The sequence below is a fragment of the Furipterus horrens genome, unplaced genomic scaffold (genome assembly GCF_987537825.1).
Source record: "Furipterus horrens unplaced genomic scaffold, mFurHor1.1.pri manual_scaffold_9, whole genome shotgun sequence".
Taxonomy (NCBI): domain Eukaryota; kingdom Metazoa; phylum Chordata; class Mammalia; order Chiroptera; family Furipteridae; genus Furipterus; species Furipterus horrens.
This window is the reverse complement of record NW_028327179.1, coordinates 48,676,384-48,697,638: the sequence shown is the minus strand read 5'-3', so window position 1 is coordinate 48,697,638 and position 21,255 is coordinate 48,676,384. Positions and strand designations below refer to the sequence as shown.

The following is a 21,255-nucleotide window of genomic DNA, read 5'->3' as shown; positions in this document are numbered from 1 at the left end:
ATGTTTCTGTTGAGTAATCAAATCACAGTCTAATTGGTGCTTTCTTATAGGTAACTACTTGCTTTTAGGATTATTTTCTTGTCTTTAAGCCTTGTCATTTTGATTATGATGTGTCTTGGTGTAGGCTTCTTTGGGTCCAACTTGTTTGGGACACTCTGAGCTTTTGGACCTGTGTGTCTGTCCTTCACCAGATTGGGAAAGTTTTCAGTCATTATTTCTTCAGATACGTTCTCAATCCCTTGCTTACTCTCTTCTCCTTCTGGTATTCCCATAATGAGGATATTATTCCACTTCATGTTGTCCAAAATATTTCTTAGGCTTTCCTCATTTTTAAAAATTCTTTGTTTTTTGTTTTTTGGGTTTTTTTGCTGCCCTGCCTAGCTGGTTTTTCTACCTTGTCTTCCAAATCACTGATTCTATCCTTGGCTTCATCTACCATTTATTCCTTCCAGTGTATTATTTATTTGAGATATTGCATTCTTTATTTCTGACTGGTCCTTTTTCATGGTTTTTATGTCTTTTTTCATACTTTTGAGTATCTTTATAATGATTACTCTAAATTCTCTATCTGATAAATTGCTTACCTCCATTTCATCTACTTCTTCCTCTGGAGAATTCTCTTGTTATTTCATTTGGAGTGTTTCTTTGTCTTCCCGTTTTGTCTGCCTTTTTTTTTTTGTATTTTCCACCTTAGTAGTTAAAGTTATCAGCTACTAAACTGATTAGTTGTTAAACTAATCATGTTGTAATCAGCAGTCAGGCTTAAGATCCACAGGGTTGGGCAGAGTAATTCCTGTGGGTGGGGCTTTTGCTTCCTCTCAGACTGATGCCACTTGGAGAGGAGTGCTCTTCCTGAGAAAGATAGCTTCTAAAGTACTGGGGTTGACTCAGCACAGGGAATCTGGAGGCTGTTCCTTCAGTTCTCTCCCCAGAGCCACTGTCCCCAGACTCTCTTCAAGCACCTCTAGTCCACTTTGCCCTCCCTCTGCTGGAGCCCAGGGTTAATGGCAGCAAATGAAGTTTTGTGCATTGGCCCTTTAAGCAACTCTTGCATCTCTGCTATCTCTCCCTGGCAGACAGAAACCCTGCTGCTTTTCACAGCTGGAGGTTATCTGGGTTCCTTTCTGGCTCTGGTGCTGTAGGCTAGGGAGCCCAGCTTGGTATTTAGACCTCACACTTCTCAGGGGAACCCCCCCCAACAGCTGCTGAAATAATCCTCCGGATCTTCAGCTGCTGCCTGTAGGAGCCCAGCCAGCCTTCTCGCATCTCCACACTCTCTACCAGTCACATTGTGGTGAAGAGGTTTCTTCTGTCTGTTGGTGGTTATAAAGCTTCTCTCTAGCTTGTATTCTGTTGATTATTCAGGATGATTTCTCTACAATTTAGTTGTAATTCCAGATTGGTCCTGGAAGGAGGTTAGTGTAGCTTCTACTTACTACTCTGCCTTCTTGGATCTCCATCCTAATTTATCTTTCTTATAAACCTAGATTTATTGATCTGTTGTATGCACATAAACTTGTGGTTATTTTAAGTTTTAATACTTTTCAAATTTTTAATGAAAATAACTTGGTATGTGAAAGAGTTGAAAATGAGGCGAGTTCTACTATTTTATTACTCTAATTTTATTGCATTTCATCCAAGTATATTCCTAATTCTGGTTTTATATTTTCTTATATGTGAATATACACAAGATTTAAAACCTGTGATTTTTACATGTATTAGTATGCTCAATCTATCTTTATTTCATATTGGTATCAGTTATGAATTTTATTTCACAACTTTGGGCATGAGAAATACCACATTCCTTTATTTTGCAAAATAAAAATTTGTTCCAAATCCCCATCCTGCAAGATTGGAGGGAAATTTAATCTTATTCTCAGTCTACAGAGTCCTGAGTCTTTTTTAAAATATGTTTTATTGATTATACTGTTACAGTTGTCCCAATTTCCCTTCCCTCTGCTCCCCTCCACCCAGTGGTTCCCCTCCCTCCAGTTGTCCCCCACTTTTAGTCCATGTCCATTGGTTGTGCATATGGTTCTTCTCAACCTCTTCCTGTCTACTCCATTCCCTCCTACTATGCTTCTTAATTCCTGTACAATCTCCCTCCCTCACCCCCTTCCCTCTCCCTGCTGACCTCCCCCCAATATGTTCCCCATACCTATAGTTCTTGTTCCACTCTCGTTGCCTATTTAGTTTGCCTTTGTTTCAATTCCCTAGCTTCTGTTGTTGGTTCTTGTGCTGCAGTTTTCATTTTAGTGTTCATAGTTTTGACCCTCCTTTTTCTAAACCAGTCCCTTTAACATCTCATATAATAGTGGTTTGGATCTAATGAACTCTTTCAGTTTCATTTTGTCCTGGAAGCACTTTCTCTGCACTTCTATTATGAATGACAATTTTGCTGGAGAGAGTATTTGTGGTTGTAGGTTTTGGAATTTCATTACTTTGAATATTTCTTGCCAGTCCCTTCTTGCCTGCAGGGTCTCCCTTGAGAAGTCAGCTGATAGTCTAATTGGGACCCCTTTGTACATGATTCTGTTCTCCTCTCTTGCTGCTTTTAAGATTCTCTCTTTATCTTTAACTTTTGAAAATTTGATTATAATGTGTCTTGGAGTGGTTCTCCCTGGGTCCAGTTTTTCTGGAACTCTCTGTGCTTCCTGGACCTGTAAGTCTATTTCCTTCCCCAAGTTCGGGAAGTTCTGCTTCATTATTTTTTCACATAATTTTTCAATTTCTAGTCCTTCTTCTTCGCCCTCTGGCAATCTGATAATCCGTATATTCGATCTCTTATAGCTGTCCCAGAGGTTTCTGATCCTCTTATCACTTTCCTTATTTCCTGTTTCCTCTCTCCATACTGGTTGACTATTTGTTCCTTCTCTATGTTTCGGTTTGTTGATTTGAACTCTGGATTTTATTTCCTCACCATTTGTCTCGTATGTGTTTTTTGTTTTTTTTCAATATGAGTGGTTTTCAATCCTTTCTTGTCTTTTTCCAAATGTTTTGTTAATTCTGTAAGCCACCTAATAACAATGGCTCTGAATTGAGCCTCTGACAGGTTTCTTATTTGTTCATCTGTCAGATTCTTCATCTGTTGCCTGGTGAGCTACGCCACCGGGATTTCTATAGTTGTCTGCCTCATTTTGACAGATTTGCGTTTTGCTTTCTTGGGCCAGCTATAGGGGGCAGAGCCTGTGTACTAGTCACAACCCAGCCACCAGCGGTGATCCACAACCTTTTTTGCTGCGCTGTGGCCCTTTGTCGTCACTACCCAGCGACCGCTGGCAATCCGCAACCTATTTTGCGGCACTGTGGTGCTTTGTGGTGACTACCCAGCAACCGGTGGCGATCCAGCAACCTTTTTCACTGCACTGTGGTGCTTTGTCATCACTGCCCAGCGACCAGTGATGATCCACAACCTATTTCACGGCGCTGTGGAGTTTTGTGTGGGGGCGGGGGTCCAAGATGGATTCCTGCCGTTACTCTCTGCTGGGAGACTCAAATCCATCCTCCCGTCCTCTGGGCCTTACCGTCCGAGGCAATGCGATGGCTGCTTTTCCCAGTGTTGGGGTCGGGAGCTGCTGGGGCTCCCCTGCAGCCAGGACTGCTCTCCCTGCCGCTGTCCCTGGTGCTACCGCAAACAGCACCGCCCACTTTCGCTCTTCTTACCTGCCCAATGAGCACCGCTGGTTTATAACTTCATACATTGGGCTTCCGTGTAGTTTTATTTTCTGGAATTTCTAGTTATCTTTTGTTTTGAGGTAGTTGTATTCCTTTCTAGTTGTAGAGGGAGAGCGAGCATGTTCGTCTAAACCTCCATCTTGGCTGGAAGTCAGAGTCCTGATTCTAACCTGATTAATTTGTGAAGTTGTTGAAAAGCAATTCCTTAGGACTGCCTATAAGTAACACTGTATAAATTGTGTGGTTAACAAAAAGAAATGCTTAAACACAGTTCCTGTGTTGTAGGAATTAATAATCACATTAGGGATTCAAAATATGTACACATAGGAAGCTTAACAATATAAGAATGGAAACATAATTTTTAAAAATCACAGAGGGATGGGGATTAAAATTAACAATGTGTGTTACTGGTTGAGAGGGGAACAGTTGCCACTGTACTAGAATAACCAGGGATTACAGCCCCATGGAACTTTTTACCTGGCCCTTAAGCATAATAAGATACTAATACTTAGAGAGGGGATTCCAGGTAGGGGAAACAGCCTGAGCAAGGCTTAGGAGAGACAAAAGTTGTATGTAGTCAAGGCCCAGTGAACTGGGCTCACAGGAACAGAATGTTCCTATTGGGGAACTGTATGAGGCCAGGATTAGGGGGAGTTTGGATTTTATCCTGTGATTTTCAATGTGAGGTTGAATTTTACCCTGTAATGAATGAATGGCAAGTTATTGAAGGATTATGAGCAGAAGAGTCTGATGAATTAGATCTTAGAAAGCAACTGAAACAAGGCAAGTGTGAAAAGAAGAGGGTAGGTAATGAAAAATAATGACCTTATCAAGAGAAAAAAATCAGCACTGCCTTGCTCATATGGCTTCAAGATTTTGAGCCTCAGTGATCATGAAGTATTGGACCAAAAAGGGGAATTCTGTATGAAAGAACAATTTTTAGAACACGATGATCATTTTAGAAAAGAGGTTGAATTATTGTACCAGCTAGTGATATTTATAATGATTAAAGTTTCACAAGTTCACTGAGGAAAATAATGTGAAAAGGGTAAAGCCAAGGGTCATGGGCTGACCCTAGGCAGCAACTAGAGCTATAGGTCAGAATGAAGTCACTATAGAAGAGAGAGGGTGAAAAGTGCGAGAACTAGTTAGGTGGCATGGGGGCCTTTGGGAGAATATGTTCATAGACTCACAATTCCTAGCTGGAATAAAAATGCTATGAAGTAAAGACAAGAGTCAAGTCAAAACTTTCAGTGTTTTTTAATGATAAGATATTTCTAAATCAAACTTTCATAAATATAAACAGCTCAAAAATATTAAATACAGTTCCATCTGAACTATTATAAAGACAAATCCTATTCTAAATAGACTGTATGAACAAATTGCTCTATGTTACGAACTATTCTAAACTGGAACTAGCAGATTTGACTTAGTCCAATTTTGTCTTTTTAGAAACTATCCTCTTTACAAATACAGTTTTTATGCAACATTTAATTTTTCCACTAGTCATATGTTATTTTCAATGACAATCTAGCTTTTGTTTTTCTAAGCACGGTTCTCTACATTTTTAAAGCATGTTTTATTTCAGAGTGCAAGACAAACTAGATTTTTGCCTAGGAAGCCACTAGGAATGTAGCCACTACGAAGAGCATTATTTATGCTATTGCCTGCCTCCTTGGACTGTTTTTCATTTCTCCACATTAAACTGGGATGAGGTACAGCAGTTTACTTCTCTCTGAACAAGTACCAATTTAAATTCAGATGGCTCAACTGAGAATCCTCAGTAGAACTAATGAGCAAGATTAAAAATTGGAAGCTGATATATCATAATTACATCTTTTTATAAGCCTAAAAGCATTGTGGTATGTTTCAGAGCAGCTTCCTCCACAAATTTTGCATCCACGTTGTCATGTCCTTCAAAACTATAGAGTGCTGGGAAGAGAGAGAGCGAGAAAGAGGAAAGAGTTACTATGAAGCCATGCAACATTTGTAACATTGTGCCCACCACTCTCTGAAGTCATAATTATTTTAAATTTTAGTAAAATACATTGTACTAAGAATATGTTAAAATTTATTAAACCTCAGAACCAAGGAAGGCCATTTGCATCAATCAAATGGGTTTTAACATCTTAAACCCTTTTAAAACTTCAGAGGTGATTATTCCTTTGGTAATTTACTCTAGGTAAATTGTATAATGCTAATTAAAACCAACTAAGGACCTATTTACAAGTAAGGGGCATTTTGGAAAGAAAGCACAGAGAAGTAAATAGGGATTGATTGACGTGTCAAGGGAAAAGCAGGACAACTCTTGAGAACAGAGGAGTGACTTACCTTGATTGGAAGATTCTATATCTGTCAGTGTTTCAATGAAATAGTTCAGAGGCAGAAATTCCACACTGACTGATGACTTGTCAATCACAGAACTCTGAGGCTAAAAAGGAAACCACTTCGGGTATTAGTTGATTCTCCAAAACAAGCACAGATTTTTTTTTTTTATGTGGTAAGAACTACAATTGCTGTTCATATGGAAATGCTGAAATGGGCAAATAGGATCCAAAAAAAACATTTAGTGGGGCTGTGCTTTCATACTGACTCACCTGTTTCTTATAGTTCTGAAAAAGTTGTTTCACATGGTTCCGGGAAATAATGTTAGAACTCATAGGATGATCCCAAAGTCGACAGATCTTTTGACCAATAAGCTATTATGCAAATTGAAAAATAAGTCAAGGAGGATTTTTAAGGCAATGGAAGTACAACACTATACAGATGGTCAAATTCATAGAATGAACACTTCCAAAAGTGAACCCTAATGTTAACTATGAACTTCAGATGATTACGATATAAGTTCATTAATTGTAACAAATGGACCACTCTGGTGAGGGATGTTGATAATGGGGGAGGCCACACATGTGTGGAGCAGGGAGTATATGGGAAATCTCTGTACCTTCACCTTAGTTTTGCTGTGAACCCTAAACTACTCTTAAAAATAAAGTCAATAATAAAAATAAAGGATGGAAAAACAGAGAATATAGTTCACACTGCATTAAGTAAATGTACCTTATATCTTCATAATTTTTAAAATATTATCCCAAAGTTGCTAGTTAGCCTAAAAGGCCCTTTGTGCTTAACCACCCAAGGGTCAAGGTCATTTCCTAGGAGGTGTGCCTCAAATTTTGAATAAATACTCTCTTAAATGCAACCCTGAGAAAGCAGTTTATACACTGTTGCCATATTCTTTTTCTGAAATGGAGTTCCTTTGCTACTGTCCAAAACAGGGGTTCTGCATGCCAACTCTAAATGATGTTTTGATAGGAAACTAAAGGTTATAGGCATGTTCTCTGCCAGCGACTTGCCCAGAAAACTTTTAATTCCCTAAGAGTATGAGGCAAAAATAAAAAATCAAATTTAGAGAGCAAACTACATGTTCAGAGAAAATCTGCAGAGAGATCTAGCCACAGAAAACATGCTTTGTTTTCTATCCTTGTCTTTGCTTCAGGAAGCCAGCAAGGGGGAGAGGGTGTACAAAGCAAGCTGATTAGACCCAGAAAGGCAACAGAGATCCTTTCATGGGAGGATCATGCCAGACACACAAGTGCTCAAGGTATGTAAACAGCACACAGAGCTGGCCAGGGCGCTCAGGGTCAGGAAGTTCACAGTAAGAGGCTCTGAAGACCTTCCTGTGGAATTTCATATTTTCATAGTATTTTTAACTCTGAGAGCTAATGTTCCCCACGAAAACAAGGAGTGCCTATATAACCCTTTCCCTCAAGTTTCTCATTCTTTCTTCAACCTGGGATGTTGTCCAGCTCTGGTGGAAACAACAGTGGGAGGAAATGCAGTTCCAGAACCTTCTGACCTCACCTGTATTTAAATTCCTTATCAGTTTTAAAGGCAAAAGCACATGTTTCCCCTCTCCCTCCCCTCAGACTCACAGATGTAAATATTAGTGCGGTTTCCTAAGAGAAGAAAATGGCTAAATGTTTTAAGTGGGCTGTGCCAAGGCAGCACAGAGCCAGATGAGCAAGCACTTTGTGGACCCAGCCGGAGCAGCTAGCAGAGGGTGGGGAGGGATGGGATTTCTTGGGAAGAGCTGAAAAGTGAAACAATTCAATTGACTTTAGCCCAAATCAAGTAAATCCTCTTTTTGCAAGAAGAAATTGAAGGAGGTTTATGCCAAGGCTTAGGGAGAAAATGAAATATAATTCAGGATTACCGGAGGGAGCCGCACAATGATGCTGAATTTTAGTTTTTCATTTTTCTCTGTGTTGTCCAGATCTACAAAAAAAAGTTATATCAGCAAAAAAAACCCAGAAATCTCCATTTTAATACCTGAACAAGCTAATAATACTTCAGTGGTTCATCCTGGTAACACATATCCCAACCTTGTATTCTCAAGCTAAAAACGCTTTAAAATTTTTAATTTGTGTGTGTCTAAATAAAAGGGATTTTTAAATGAAGCTGTTTCTGTACATCATGGACCATGGTTCATTAACAGGCTGCTAGTTACAAAACAATTTTATTGACTAACTTGAAACAGAAGGCACCTTGAGGAATGGAAAATACTTTAATATTTATTAACAAAACTCACCTATAAAATACCACAACAAATCATTTAAGTGAGAGTGATTATACTACAGACCATATTTAAAGTTTAAATTTACATAAGCACCACATTTCTCATTAATTTTTCTTGCATTTTAAGACTAACTTTGCAATGGCAGAATTAATCAGCTGAAATGAAGCCATTTCATGACATTTTCTTGAGAAACACGCCTTCAGAGTCTCCTATCCTCAAGTGCCCTCATATATAGGAAAGGATTCTAATAGCCATTTGGGGTCTCCTGAGGATGGAGACACTTTAAATTAGTCCAAAGGATGGTTACAGTAAATAAACTGTACTCAGAAGGACCAGTTGCATAATTAATGGTACCTGGTGCAAAAAAAAAAATAAAAAAAGAGGAGCCCCTTGTCCAGATATTAAGATTTCAAGATTTAACGTAAAGCATTAACCTGAGCACCATGCCCGCACGAGTGCTGCTGGGTCCTGTGTAGCTACACAGGCGACACACCTTCTGAAGTAGCCCTAGTGGTGCTCAGGCTGGCAAACTCAGAGAGAGCCTTGGAGCCTCTTACCTTTCATGAGTCTTGTGACAGCTGTTTCTGTGAGAAGCAACACCCCATTATCAATGTAATGCAGCAGGTTATGCAAAGGGAGACAGCGGACGCCAAGGATTGTGTGCAGAGTGTGAAAACCTAGGATGAGAGATGCAGGGGGGTAAACATGGTCAGCCAGCACCCCAAGTCTTTCAGACAAAATAAGTCAAGGGTGTTAATAAAGCACTTAGCTCAGTGTTTGGTGGCTAGAGTCAACTAAATGCTGCTTGAAGACAAGGTCCAAATTTTCTACTTTGTAGTATCAAGCCTAAGCATTGTGCTGGATATATAATAGGTTCCCAACAAGTCTGTATTCCCTTCACATTGTCTCTTTCCAGGCAAAAAGAGAAAAAGAATGAAAGACCTACTCAAAGGAAAACGGCTTTACAGTTTAACAGGCTGGCAATTCTGTGGTAAAACAGCAAAAGAGAACAGTTAGCAGAAGAACTTCAAACTCCATATGCCCAGACTAAAAGGCTGATTTTGCTAAAGAGGGAAAAATATGAACCAGAAGGTGACAGCGTATATGCCTGACCTCTGGGTATGCTTTTGGGGTCTACTTGGCCTAAATTATATAGAAGAAGAATTAAAATGATATAGTCAGATAACAAATCTACAGGAATTCAATAGAGAGGAAGGCTCTCCCAAACCTGAGTATCATGGGGAAGGAAGGCTCCTCGAACACACAGAATCCTAGAGCTCTAAGAGCATTACTAATACTAAGTGTTAAAAACATCCATGGGAGAGGTAGATATCAGACCAAGAGAGAATCAGAAGACCCCTCTTGGAAAAGATGGCAAGTGAAGGGAGCTATGATGGGTAAATGCAGTTCCTGGGGATGGAAGTGAGGCAGGAGGGCATACAGAGTGTAGACCATAGAAGAAGGCAGATTTGTATGAACAGACCAAGGCTGGGATCCCGCCAGGCCACGTACTAGGTGCAGGCAACTCAGCCCCCATGAGCCTGTTTCTGCACCCTTTACTAGAACCACCAGCACCTTTCTTGCAGGGCTGCTCTGAGAACCAGAGCTGGTTCACAGGGAACCAAGCCCATGGTATAACAACAGGGACTAATACCAAACGTGTACTAAGGCTTCAACCTACATTCTGGCTCGCCTGATCGTCACACAACCCCATAAAGGGGGAACCAGTTTATAAGTGGAGAAGGTGAAATTCACAGGAGCTAAGAAACTTGCCCAGGATCATATAATTAGTAAGTGGCTGAGCTGAAATTTGAACACAGGCTGAGGGACTCCAGTCAAGGCTTCTACTATGTCATTATCCTGCCCCAATAACTGGTGGCTGTGGTAACAGAACAGTAGCAAGAGGGTCCCAAAGGTAAGAAGGTATGGGGCATTTCTAGAAAACATTCAGTGATCTGGCAGAACTGGAGTCAGGAGTATGAGAGGCATGACAGGAGGTAAGGTTGGAGAGGTTAATGTAATAAATCCCTTCCATACACTGGGCAAGGGGATAGGTGTACAACAATGAGCAAAACAGGTACAATGGCTGCTCCCATCTACCTTCCAGTCTCATGGGGAGAAAGAAAATCAAATAATCACAACACATCAATGTCTATTTTTTAATGTGACCAGTACTATGAAAGAAAAGTGCAGGGAGCTGTGAGTGCATGTGACAGGAGTTGAATGCTGAATGACAGAAGCAAATTATTATTCAGTAAACTTGGGGGAGGCACCGAAAGTTTTTAAGCAGGATGGAAAGTATTTGACCTTTACTTTTGGAATAAAGGGCAACAGGCAAAGAAGGGACTGGAGTGACAGTTTGCTATAAGTTATGAAGGCCTGCCTGCTGGGAGGCTATTGCATGAACCTGGGCAAGAGGTAATGAGGGCATTGGTAGTGAAACAAGAGGTAAGGGATAGAAGAGGCATAGCCACATGTACAGGCTTGGAAACTGATTGGAAGTGGGCAGGAAATGACCAAGAAGCATAGCCTAGTCCTGGGAGCTTACATGACAAAGAAATGATACCCAAAGAGCAGGGATTTGAATTCAGATAAATCATGAAGTTCTCTCTTTCTCTCTCACTCTCCCCTGCCCACCCCACATCAGCACATGAATCATGAGCAGTGAGGGACTTGAGTTCCACAACCTGGAAACATCAAGGGTGGGTCAGATAAAATGTAGACTCTGCCTACAAGCAGATGTTAATGGGCTAACAATGGATGAGTCCACTAACTTCCCTGAATCTCCCCCCAAACAGTGATTTTAGCCCTGACCCATGTGGCTCAGTTGGGTGGGCATTGTCCCACAAAGTCAAGGTTCACTGGCTCAATTCCCAGTCATGGCATTTGCCTAGGTTGCAGGTTTGGATGTTTCTCTCCTCTTTCCCTCACTTTCCCTCTCTCTAAAAATAAAAAAAAATAAAATATTTGAAGAAAAAAATAGTGATTTTACTACCTAATTAACATGAGGTTGGTTTTTCAAATGGAATTGGACATTCTTCCCAAGAATAAAAAATTTATGAAATTTTTTCTCAATAGAAGTTTATAAATACTATAGATTTTCAAAATCCCTCTCCATCCTGTGTCCATGTCCTAAAGATCCCTGATGACCCTTTGTCATCTGTGCCTAGGGCACAGTCCCAAATTCAACAGTCTTCTTGGCCTCCTCTCTGCATGTCAGCTCTAAGCACAGAGAAATAGGCTAAGAGTAGGCATTGGTCCTACAAAAGAGCTTCCCAGCCAACTCTTCTCCTCCTCCTCTAGGGGTCCCGGCCTCCTGAACCACCAAGGGAACACAGGTCCCTTTTAAACTGCAAATGCACCAGCTCTAAGCCATGGCTTCCTTTTTATGGTCCTCATTTTGGGGGGCCTTTAATCAATTCAGGTTACACATTTCTGATACGTGAAACTCAATTTTTGCTACTCCAGGAGGCCTGAAAACTACACACACTAACACATGTACATGAAAAAATACCCTATATTTACATGCACATGTGTGCACGCACTCAGTCCAGCATTGCTTCACCTCTATTTCCATGTCACACAAGAAACAAACATTTAAGAGGAAAAGAGATAGAAACTGCTCTTCCCTACTTGATCCATGGACACAAGCCATTAAGTCTATTCAAAATAATTCTCAGTCACTGCAGATAACATTTTCCTATGTTCTCCCTCCTTATCCATTCCTGTGAAAGAATGCAATATTCTGAAGAAAGTGAATTTTTATGACCTCCCAAGAATAATATTGTTCCCAGTAAGTCAGTTTCATTTATTTAAAAAAGGAGCTTGAATATCCATGGTGAACAAATATGAAGTGTCAATCCACTACTCTATCAAGTCTTTTGTGTTCATCATAAATAATTAAAAATTTAATCCAGAAAGCCATTCACAGTTTTCATGAAATCCCCTCACTCTTTCAAGAGGGTACCTCACAATTCATATTACATTGGGATCATTTAAAGCCATCCGTTCTCCTCATAAATGGCCACTTTCAGATTCCTACAAGTCAAAAGAAACCCATTTTGTACTTCCACTACACGCAGACCTTGTAAGATAAGGTGTATGGCTAGAGGAAGCATGAAGGATTCTGAACTATATCAGATATATCACAAATGCGGAGGAGTTTAGACATGCGTTAGGGATTTCTTTTGGCCCATAAACAGCCAAAGTATGAGCATCAACTAATTCAACTGGAATACAAAATTCAAAAGTCAGAACAGGCTTTGGAGCCAGACTGCCTGGATTTGAATACTGGCCCTGTTCCTTAATAGCTGTGTGACTTTAGGCAAGTCACTTCTAAACTTTCTGTGCCTCAATTTCAGCATTTTTAAATGGGAACAATATTTAGTGAAACCATATGAAAATGCCATTTGTGTTGGTCAAAAATTTAATGTGGTTCAATTTAAGTTCCTACCACTCAGGACTGTTATGAAAATTAAATGTGTTAATTATGTAAAGTACTTAGAACAGCACCTGTCACAAAATAGGCACTATACATATGTTGGCTTAAAATAAACAAATAAAGAAGTGAATTAATGATGGATGAAGGAATAGATGTATATAAATAAATAAATAAAACTGGCTGATATATTAGTAATATCTACAAACAACAACTGTTGGCGAGGAGGCAGAGAAAAGGGAACCCTCATGCACTATTGACACAAATGCCGATTGGTGCAGCTGCTATGGAAAACAGTATGGAGTTACCTCAAAAAATTAAAAGTAGAACTCCCTTATGACCCAGTGATTCCATTTCTGGTGATTGATTCCAAGAAATCCAAAACACTATTTTAAAAAGACATATGCACCCCTATGTTCATTGCAGCATTATTTACAATAGCCAGGATACGGAAGCAACCTAAGTGTCCATCAGTAGACAAATGGATAAAGAAGATGTGGCCATGTATGCAAAGGAGTATTATTCAGCCATAAAAAATAAAAAAAATAAAAAATGAATTGTTTCCATTTGCAAAAACATGCATAAACCTAGAGGGTATTATGTTATGGGAAAGAAGTCAGACAAAGACAAATACCCTATGATTTCACTTATATGTGGAACTAAAAAGCAAAATAAATAAATAAAATAAAAATAAATTGATAGATACAGGGAACAAACTAATTGTTGCCAGATGGGAAGGGGAGTCAGGGGAAATAGGTGAAAAAGGTGAAAGGATAAAGAAGTACAGATTGTCCATTATAAAAAAATAGTCACAGGGATATAAAGCACAGCATGGGGAATATAGTCAATAACATTGTAATAACTATGTATGGTGTCATGTGGGTACTAGATTTATTGGCATGATCACTTTGTAAGGTATACAAATGTCTAATCACTGCTGTACACCTGAAACTAACATAATATTGTATCCAACTGTAACTGAAAACAGGGTAAGAGTTAAAGAATTATCTAAAAAATATTAAAAACTGGTTGATATATAATACATAGTAATTGTTATCATAAAACTTACATGAGAACTTATATGCAATGAACTTAAGACACATAGTTTATAGCAATCAGAAGCTTATTTGTTTCTTATAATGACTATTGATTTATATGCACATCTTCCCAACTAGACTTTTGTTAGTTTTTATAATTGCTCTAATTTCTAGCATAGTACCTGGCATGTAATAATTGTTCAATAAATGTCTGTTGATTGAATGAACAAGTGACCAATTAAATGAATGACTGAATACACATGTGCCAAGGCTATTTTGAGGACTGATTTTGTCCTATTTCAAAATGCTAAGGGAAATTTTTAGCTTCCAAGCATGTAATTAGGAGAGATCTGGTCAGCAGAGACCCACCTCAGGCCCATCTCTCACACTGATGCCAGACACATAATTTCTCAGGTACAGCAGGTCCTTTCCTTAAACTCATGTGTCAAAGTCTAGGGACCATGTGAAGAAGAACAAATACATTACAACAAAGGATAGAAGAGCCAAGACTTACCAAGAGGCAGAGGTAAGAACAAACTGCTAGTAGCTTCCAAAATCCTGGTCATGATGCAGAAGACCGCAAATTCAGCAGCACTAGCCTGCCTATTGCTGGGAAAATACCAACGCAGTGCATCAGCGAAGGAGCTCATCTCTGAAACTCCATTTGTCTAAGCAGTGGCTCCAAGTACCATAGAAAGATGGAATCCATGCTAATCATGAAAACCTATGCCCTGTAGAAAGCTTCAGAAATATGATGGTGACCATCAGCCTAATGCCTAGAATCTAACCAGACAGTTGGCACATAAATGATAAATTATATTAACTTCAATTCCCCTTCTTGGCAGTACTGAGCTCATGTGCCCCTTCCTTCTCATCAACCATATGCCCAGAAAAAGGATGAGTGAAGTAACAGGCGCATAACTTTAAATGCTGAGTACAGAGCTACAATGGTGTCAGGACTGGTGAGAATTGCTTTCAACTGGTAAGTTTCAAAAAGGCTTTGCTAAAATGGGTAACAATCAGAGTTGTTAGGGTTCTTTGCACACCACAATAAAAAAAAAAAAAAGCGAAAAATACTTGCGTACAAGTGTAGAACCCAGGGATGAAGATTATGTTTTCTCCAATTGGTTTCCAGTATTTGGCAAATGAGATCCAGCTGGAGGGGAAAGACAGTCTGTTAAACCTCTGTTCATGCCCCTTTCCTTAGCAGCCCCACCACTACCCATCTACACTCTGGCAGGCATGTTTAGGGCAGCTGGCATTCAAGCTGTTCCCAGACACAGACCAGCCTTTCTGAGATTAGTTCTGAGGCACTGGAGCCCAAAATGGAAAGACTGAAAATGCACCCCAGAGTTTAAGGGAGCACCCTCTATCTGCATGGACAGTGCCCCAGTTGAGTTCCCCCTGCCTGGCTAACAGGCTCTCAGTTACAGGTTCTTGTCCATTAGTGAAGATCAAGTGCTTCAGGCCAGTTATGTGGCAAGGACCAACAGCTGACAGTGAGAAGAAGGGTGATACATACTGAATAACACAACCGTCCTGAGCATGGCCTATGGAATAAAACTGGTTTCAAGTCCCCAGGTTCAACACTGTACTAGTTTGTCAATAATAGGACAGTCTCTGCCAAGCATTTATCAGCCATGAATCCACGCACTGCACATGTGGGCAAGGGATAGGGTCTCCCTTCAGGCACAAGAACTATTTATTCTCTGTGATATAGATTCTCAGGTTCTGCAGCAACTTCTGAGAAGCTGCTTTAGAAAGGATATCCAGTCACCCTCCAGAGGGGCCTGGGAGAGATGGCTCTTTGCTGCTGGGAAGGGGCAGGCAGATTTGGCTTCAATTAGTAACTGCTGAGGCAGAAAGTGAGGGACACTGAGTTTTCTAAGACGACATCTATACCATTTCTGGTCCTATTGGTTCTAGGAGTGGTTAACATAGACTAATGTTAAAACTTTTATGTGATTAACTATGGGGAAGAACGATGCTTGAACAAAAACTCTTAGCACTTTGGAAGGTGAAATTTAAAGTCAACAGAAATAAAAGTAATAGGTAGATGTGTTAACTAGTTGTATGTTATTAGCTAAAGGACTAAGAAAGCAAGTTAATATCAATGTGGAGAAGATCAATAACACATTCATAAAAGTCAGCTCCTCAGTATAGTTCTACTGCAAAGGCGAATTATTTAAGAAAGTTTTAATGCTCTGATTATAAATATCACTATACAAGAATACCAACCTCTCCTAATATATTAAAAACTATTACATTCAAAAATATTATTTAAAAAACAAACACTAATGACTGCAATAAAGTCAGAAACTTTAAAAAGAAACATGAAATTAAATAAGGGCTCTGTCTAATAAATTTAACTAATCTTCCAGAGTTCAATGCAAAAGTATATATTTGCACACTGGCTCATCTGCATACTGGTTTTACCCAAACTTGGAGAAAGAGTGTTCTTTGTCTTTCTGTGTATTTTTGAAATTATAATTTACTTATACTATTACAGTTGTCCTAGTTCCCCCCCCCCACCCCAGTCCCTCAGGCAATCCCTCCACAATTATTTATGTTCATGGGTCATGTATATAAGGTCTTTGGCTACTCCATTTCCTATACTGTACTTTCTGACTCTGTTATTCTTCTTTACTCAGTTTGTTCTTTAGATTCAATCACTGATAGATCTGTATTTTTGCCATTTTATTGTTCATAGTTTTGATCTTCTTTTTCTTAAATAAGTCCCTTTAATATTTCATATAATGGTTTAGTGAGGATGCATGCCTTTAGTTTTTCTTTTCTGGGAAACTCTTTATCTGCCCTCCGATTTTAAATGATATCTTTGCTGGGTAGATCAATCTTGGCTGTAGGTCCCTGATTTTCATGACTTTGAATATTTCTTACCTACCCCTTCTAGCCGGCAAAGTTTCTTTCGCTCTCGAGAAATCAGCTGACAGTATTATGGGAGCTCCCCTGTATGTAACTAACTTCTTTTCTCTTGCTGCTTTTCAGATTCTCTCTTTATCTTTAATCTTTGGCATTTGAATTATGATATGTCTTGGAGTGGGCCTCTTTGCATCCATCTTGTTTGGGACTCTTTGTGCTTCCTGGACTTGCATGTCTATTTCCTTCACCAAATTAGGGCAGTTTTCTTTCATTGTTTTTTCAAATAGATTTCTAATTTCTTGCTCTCTTTTCCTTCTGGCACCCTTATGATGTGAATATTGGACCTCTTGAACTTGTCCCAGAGGTGCTTATACTATCCTCATTTTTTTGGATTCTCTTTTCTTCTTGTTGTGATTGGTTGTTTTTTTGCTTCCTTATGTTCCATATCATTAATTTGATTCTTGGCTTCATCCACTCTACTGTTGTTTCCCTGTAAATTGTTCTTTATTTCAATTAGTACATCCTTCATTTATAATTAGATCTTTTTTATGCTGTTGAGGTCCTCACTAAGTTCCTTGAGCATCTTTATAACCAGGGTTTTGAACTATGCATCTTATAGATTGCTTCTCTCCAATTCACTTAGCTCTTTTTTCTAGATATTTGATCTGTGCTATCATTTGGGCCATGTTGCTTTGTCTCATTTTGGCAGCCTCTCTTTGTTTGTTTCTATATATTAGGTAGAGCTGCTAATACTTCATTCTTGATAGCTTGGCCTAATGTAGTAGGTGTCCTTTAGGGTCCAGTGGCACAGCTGCCCCATCACCCAAGGTGGGTACTCAAGGAATGCCCTTCATATCAGCCGAGTACACCCTCCTCTTGTAGTTGAGCTTTGGTTGCTGTTGGCAGGTCAATGGGAGGCATTTACCCAGGCCAGTCAGCTGCAAGGATTGGCTGTGACCACTTACCACCAACCTCCACCCTTCATGGAGAATAAGCTATGCAGGGGCAGAGTGGTAGTGCTCCAATGGGGTCTATAGCTGTCTACTGGGTGCACTGACCCTTGGTTTTCCCAGGTGGTGCAGGCCAAGCTCAGCCCCCACCTGTGTTTTGCCCAGGGCCACTCTGCCTGAACTATAAAGCAATCTGAGATGGCTGCTACTTGTACTAGGCTTGGAGATTCCCAGGTGAACCCAAGCTGTGACTCTAGGCTGGCTGATGCTAGTACTGGGCTTGGGGCTCCCTGAGGCCAGCTGTTGCTTGTTTGATAGGACTTATGAAGTTGTGACTCATGAGCCCAGACCAGCCATTCATATGGAAAAGCAGCTTACGTGGGCCCATAAGTTGGATGGGACAGAGTCTCTGGGGACCTCAAAGGCAGGTCAAACAGTGTTAGCCTGGTTGATGGAGTCTCAAATATGGCACCAGCTTATTGGCTCCATTGGGGGAGGTCCCAGAGAAGAGACAATGGCCTCTGCTCACCTTGACGCCAGACAATTCAGTTTCTCCCTATATACTACTGGTGCCATTGAAGTTTCTACCCCTGTGCTGGAGCTCAGAGGGAGTGAATCTGAGTAGGTAAGTCTGTGCATGGGTTCTATAAGAGGAACTGCTTGGGGCTTCAGACGTTTCTTCTGCCACTCAATCCCTGCTGGATTTTACAGACAAAAGTTGTGGGGACTTATCTTCCTGGTGGCACTGGAACCCTGGGCTGGGGGACCTGGTGTGGGGGTGGCACTCCTCCAAACCACAGGTGGGTGAGGGACCAGCCCACTTTGCATCTGCATCCTCCTACAAGTCTAAATGGATGATTTCTTTAATTCTGCAGTGTCAGACTTCCATTCAACTCAACTTCTGACAGTTCTGAGTGATGGTTATTCTGGTATTTTAGTTGTAATTTTAATGTGGTTGTGTGAAGAGGCAAGGCATATCTGCCTATGCCATCGTCTTGACCGGAAGTTCTGATACTGTATTGTTGAATCTCTTAGTGTGAATTTACTTTAAAAATATTTTCCTGAATATTATTTCTAGGTTCTAGGCAGGGTCAGGCTTTAACTCTGTATGCTTTTTAAAGGACCCAAGACAGCCTTAAAATTCAATCTAATATCACTTCTATTTACACATGAACTGGTATTATTATTTCAATTACACAATTTCAGTAAGTGGCTACCTGGTTGATGAGCTACCAATATCATCAGCAGATTCAAATCTATCCTAAGTGGGCTGTTGGGACTAATTAAGAATTAAAGTGCAAGTTCTGTCATGTCTGCATAAATCTCCATGTACAGAAATCACTACCTACTATTTAATAAGAAACTGGAACATGCCAAGGTGAGATGTGAACATTAGGCAACCATGTTAAGTTCATCACTGTTCTATGCCTCATGAGTATATAATCACTACTTGTAGGGAATGCAATAAACCACTTTCAAAACCAAGTTCTCTCTGTTTTGAGGCTCTTTTTTCATTTCCTCAGTCTATAGCACTAAATATACTGGTTTGAGAATAAAAGACCTCCTAAAACCTAATTTGAAAAACATATTGAGGGGTTCAAGACGGCGGAGGAGTAAGTAGAAGCTACACTAACCTCCTGCCAGGACCAGTCTGGACTTACAACTTAATTGTGGAGAAATCACCTGGAATAACCAACTGAACGCTAGCTGCAGAGAAGTCTTATAACCACAGAGAGACAGAAGAGGCCACTTCATAACAATGTTACTGGTAGGAAGTGAAGAGACGCAAAAGGGCTGGCTGGGCTACCACGGGTGGCAGCTGAAGGGACTGAAAAACAGCTCAGCAGCTGGGAGTTCCCCCTGAGAAGGGCGGGGTCTAACCCCGGAGCTGGGCTTCCCAGCCTACAGCAATAGAGCAGAAAGTAAAATAGTATCCAGCTGTGAAAAGCAAAAAGCCACAGGGTTTCTTGCTGGCCTGAGAGAAACAGCTGGTGAAAAAGAGCTCTTAAATGGATCGCGTACAAAAATATTTTGGCACCCACTTACCCTGGGCTCAAGCAGAGGGAGGGCAGAGAGGACTAGAGATGCTTGGGAAGAATTTGGGGCGGTGGCTTTGAGGGGAGAACTGAGGGAGCAGTTGAACAGGTCCCCGTACTGACTCATTACCCATACTGCAGGCAGACCATTTCCCTCCAAGTGGCATCAGCCTGAAGAAAAGCAAAAGCCCCGCCTACAGGAATTAATTTGCCCCACCTTCGGTCCCTAAGCCTGACAGTTGATCACAAATTGAATAGATTAACAAGTAAAGGAGACAGACAAAGGCAGTAGATCTCTGGTAGTCTCCAACAGGCTGCCTAGGCCCAGACTTTACATGATCTGATGCCACCAGGGGCAGATTCAGAAAGTACAGATCAATCTAAGAAGCAGCAACAAACACGAAGAGTCACAAAAATGGGAAGACAGAAAAACAACCCCCAATCGAAAGGAAAGGAAGAATCCCCAGAAAGAGTGCTAAATGAAATAGAGCGAAGCAAAGTATCAGACATGGAATTCAAAAGATGGACTATAGGGAAGCTAACTGAGATCAGCAAGCTCAAAGAAAATTACAAAGAACTCCAGGGAAACTACAAGGAACTTACTGAGAATTACACCAGCATGAAAAAGGACATAGAAGCTATCAATAAGAGCCAGGAGGAAATGAAGCATACAACTTCTGAATTGAAGAACACAGTAGAAGGAATTAAAAGCAGGCTAGAGGAAGCAGAAGATCAGATCAGCAAGCTGGAGGACAATGTAGAAAGAAATTCCCAGACAGTGCAACAAAATGAAAAAAGACTGAACAAGAATGAAGAGGTTTTAAGACAGCTGCAGGACAACATGAAATGTAATAATATCTGTATCATAGGAATTCCAGAAGAAGAAGAAGAGCAAGGGATAGAAAACCTCTTTGAAAAACTAATGACAGAAAACTTCACTAACTTGATGAAAGAGTCACGCGAGTCCAGGAAGCACAGACAATCCCAATGAAGATGAACCCCAACAGGCCCACTTCAAGACACATCATAATTAAAATCCCAACATTCAAAGACAAAGAGAGAATCCTAAAAGCAGCAAAAGGGAGCTCCAACTGTTACGGCTACATAGGCGAGATTGAACACTCTGAAGCAGTGTATAAAGTTAAGCAAAGGGTTTTTAATAATGGCCAGGAGTTGGGCAGACCCTGAGCAGGTCTCTAACATGCTCCAACCTACAATGGAGTCTAAACACTGGGTTTTTATACTGGTGCAGTCTCTTTGTTTCTTCTTTGGCGGGAAACAGCCTTAGGAAGAGGGGGCTGAGCAGGACTGCAGGAATGTCTTGGCAGTAACAGGAACAGAAATTCGCAAGGCTATAAGGTTATCTTCGGCGGCAGCATAGCTTTTCAGCCAGGGACGAACTCCCTGTGAAGAAATTTATTTTCAAAGGGCTAGACATTCTGCAAAGCACAACCGTCACAAATGTTATAAACCAGACACAAGCAAGCAAATGGGAGGTGATAGAGGCTGAGGTGCTTTTAGCTTGTAAATCACTAATTGCTATAACACTCCTTCTTACATTACTTTTTCCAAGGCCTTTTAGCAAGTCCTTGCTACTTCTTACAAAGAACATTTAAAGCCCTTACATACTTACATATTGAAACTTTTTACAGGGATTATTTGG

At 40.4% G+C, this 21,255-nt stretch overlaps 1 protein-coding gene across 1 annotated transcript in view; it reads right to left on the bottom strand.

The window, feature by feature from the left end:
• Nucleotides 1-4,946: 4,946 nt before the first annotated feature.
• Nucleotides 4,947-21,255, bottom strand: part of GSAP (gamma-secretase activating protein) — a 99,940-nt gene continuing 83,631 nt past the window's right edge. Inside the window, exons 25-31 of the mRNA XM_090287306.1 lie at nucleotides 14,812-14,882; nucleotides 14,241-14,335; nucleotides 8,809-8,928; nucleotides 7,889-7,950; nucleotides 6,273-6,374; nucleotides 6,007-6,106; nucleotides 4,947-5,607 (exon numbers count right to left, since the gene is read on the bottom strand). Of these exons, the coding sequence (XP_090143432.1) occupies nucleotides 5,516-5,607; nucleotides 6,007-6,106; nucleotides 6,273-6,374; nucleotides 7,889-7,950; nucleotides 8,809-8,928; nucleotides 14,241-14,335; nucleotides 14,812-14,882 (642 nt within the window). The 3' untranslated portion in view covers nucleotides 4,947-5,515. The remainder of the gene's footprint in view (nucleotides 5,608-6,006; nucleotides 6,107-6,272; nucleotides 6,375-7,888; nucleotides 7,951-8,808; nucleotides 8,929-14,240; nucleotides 14,336-14,811; nucleotides 14,883-21,255) is intronic.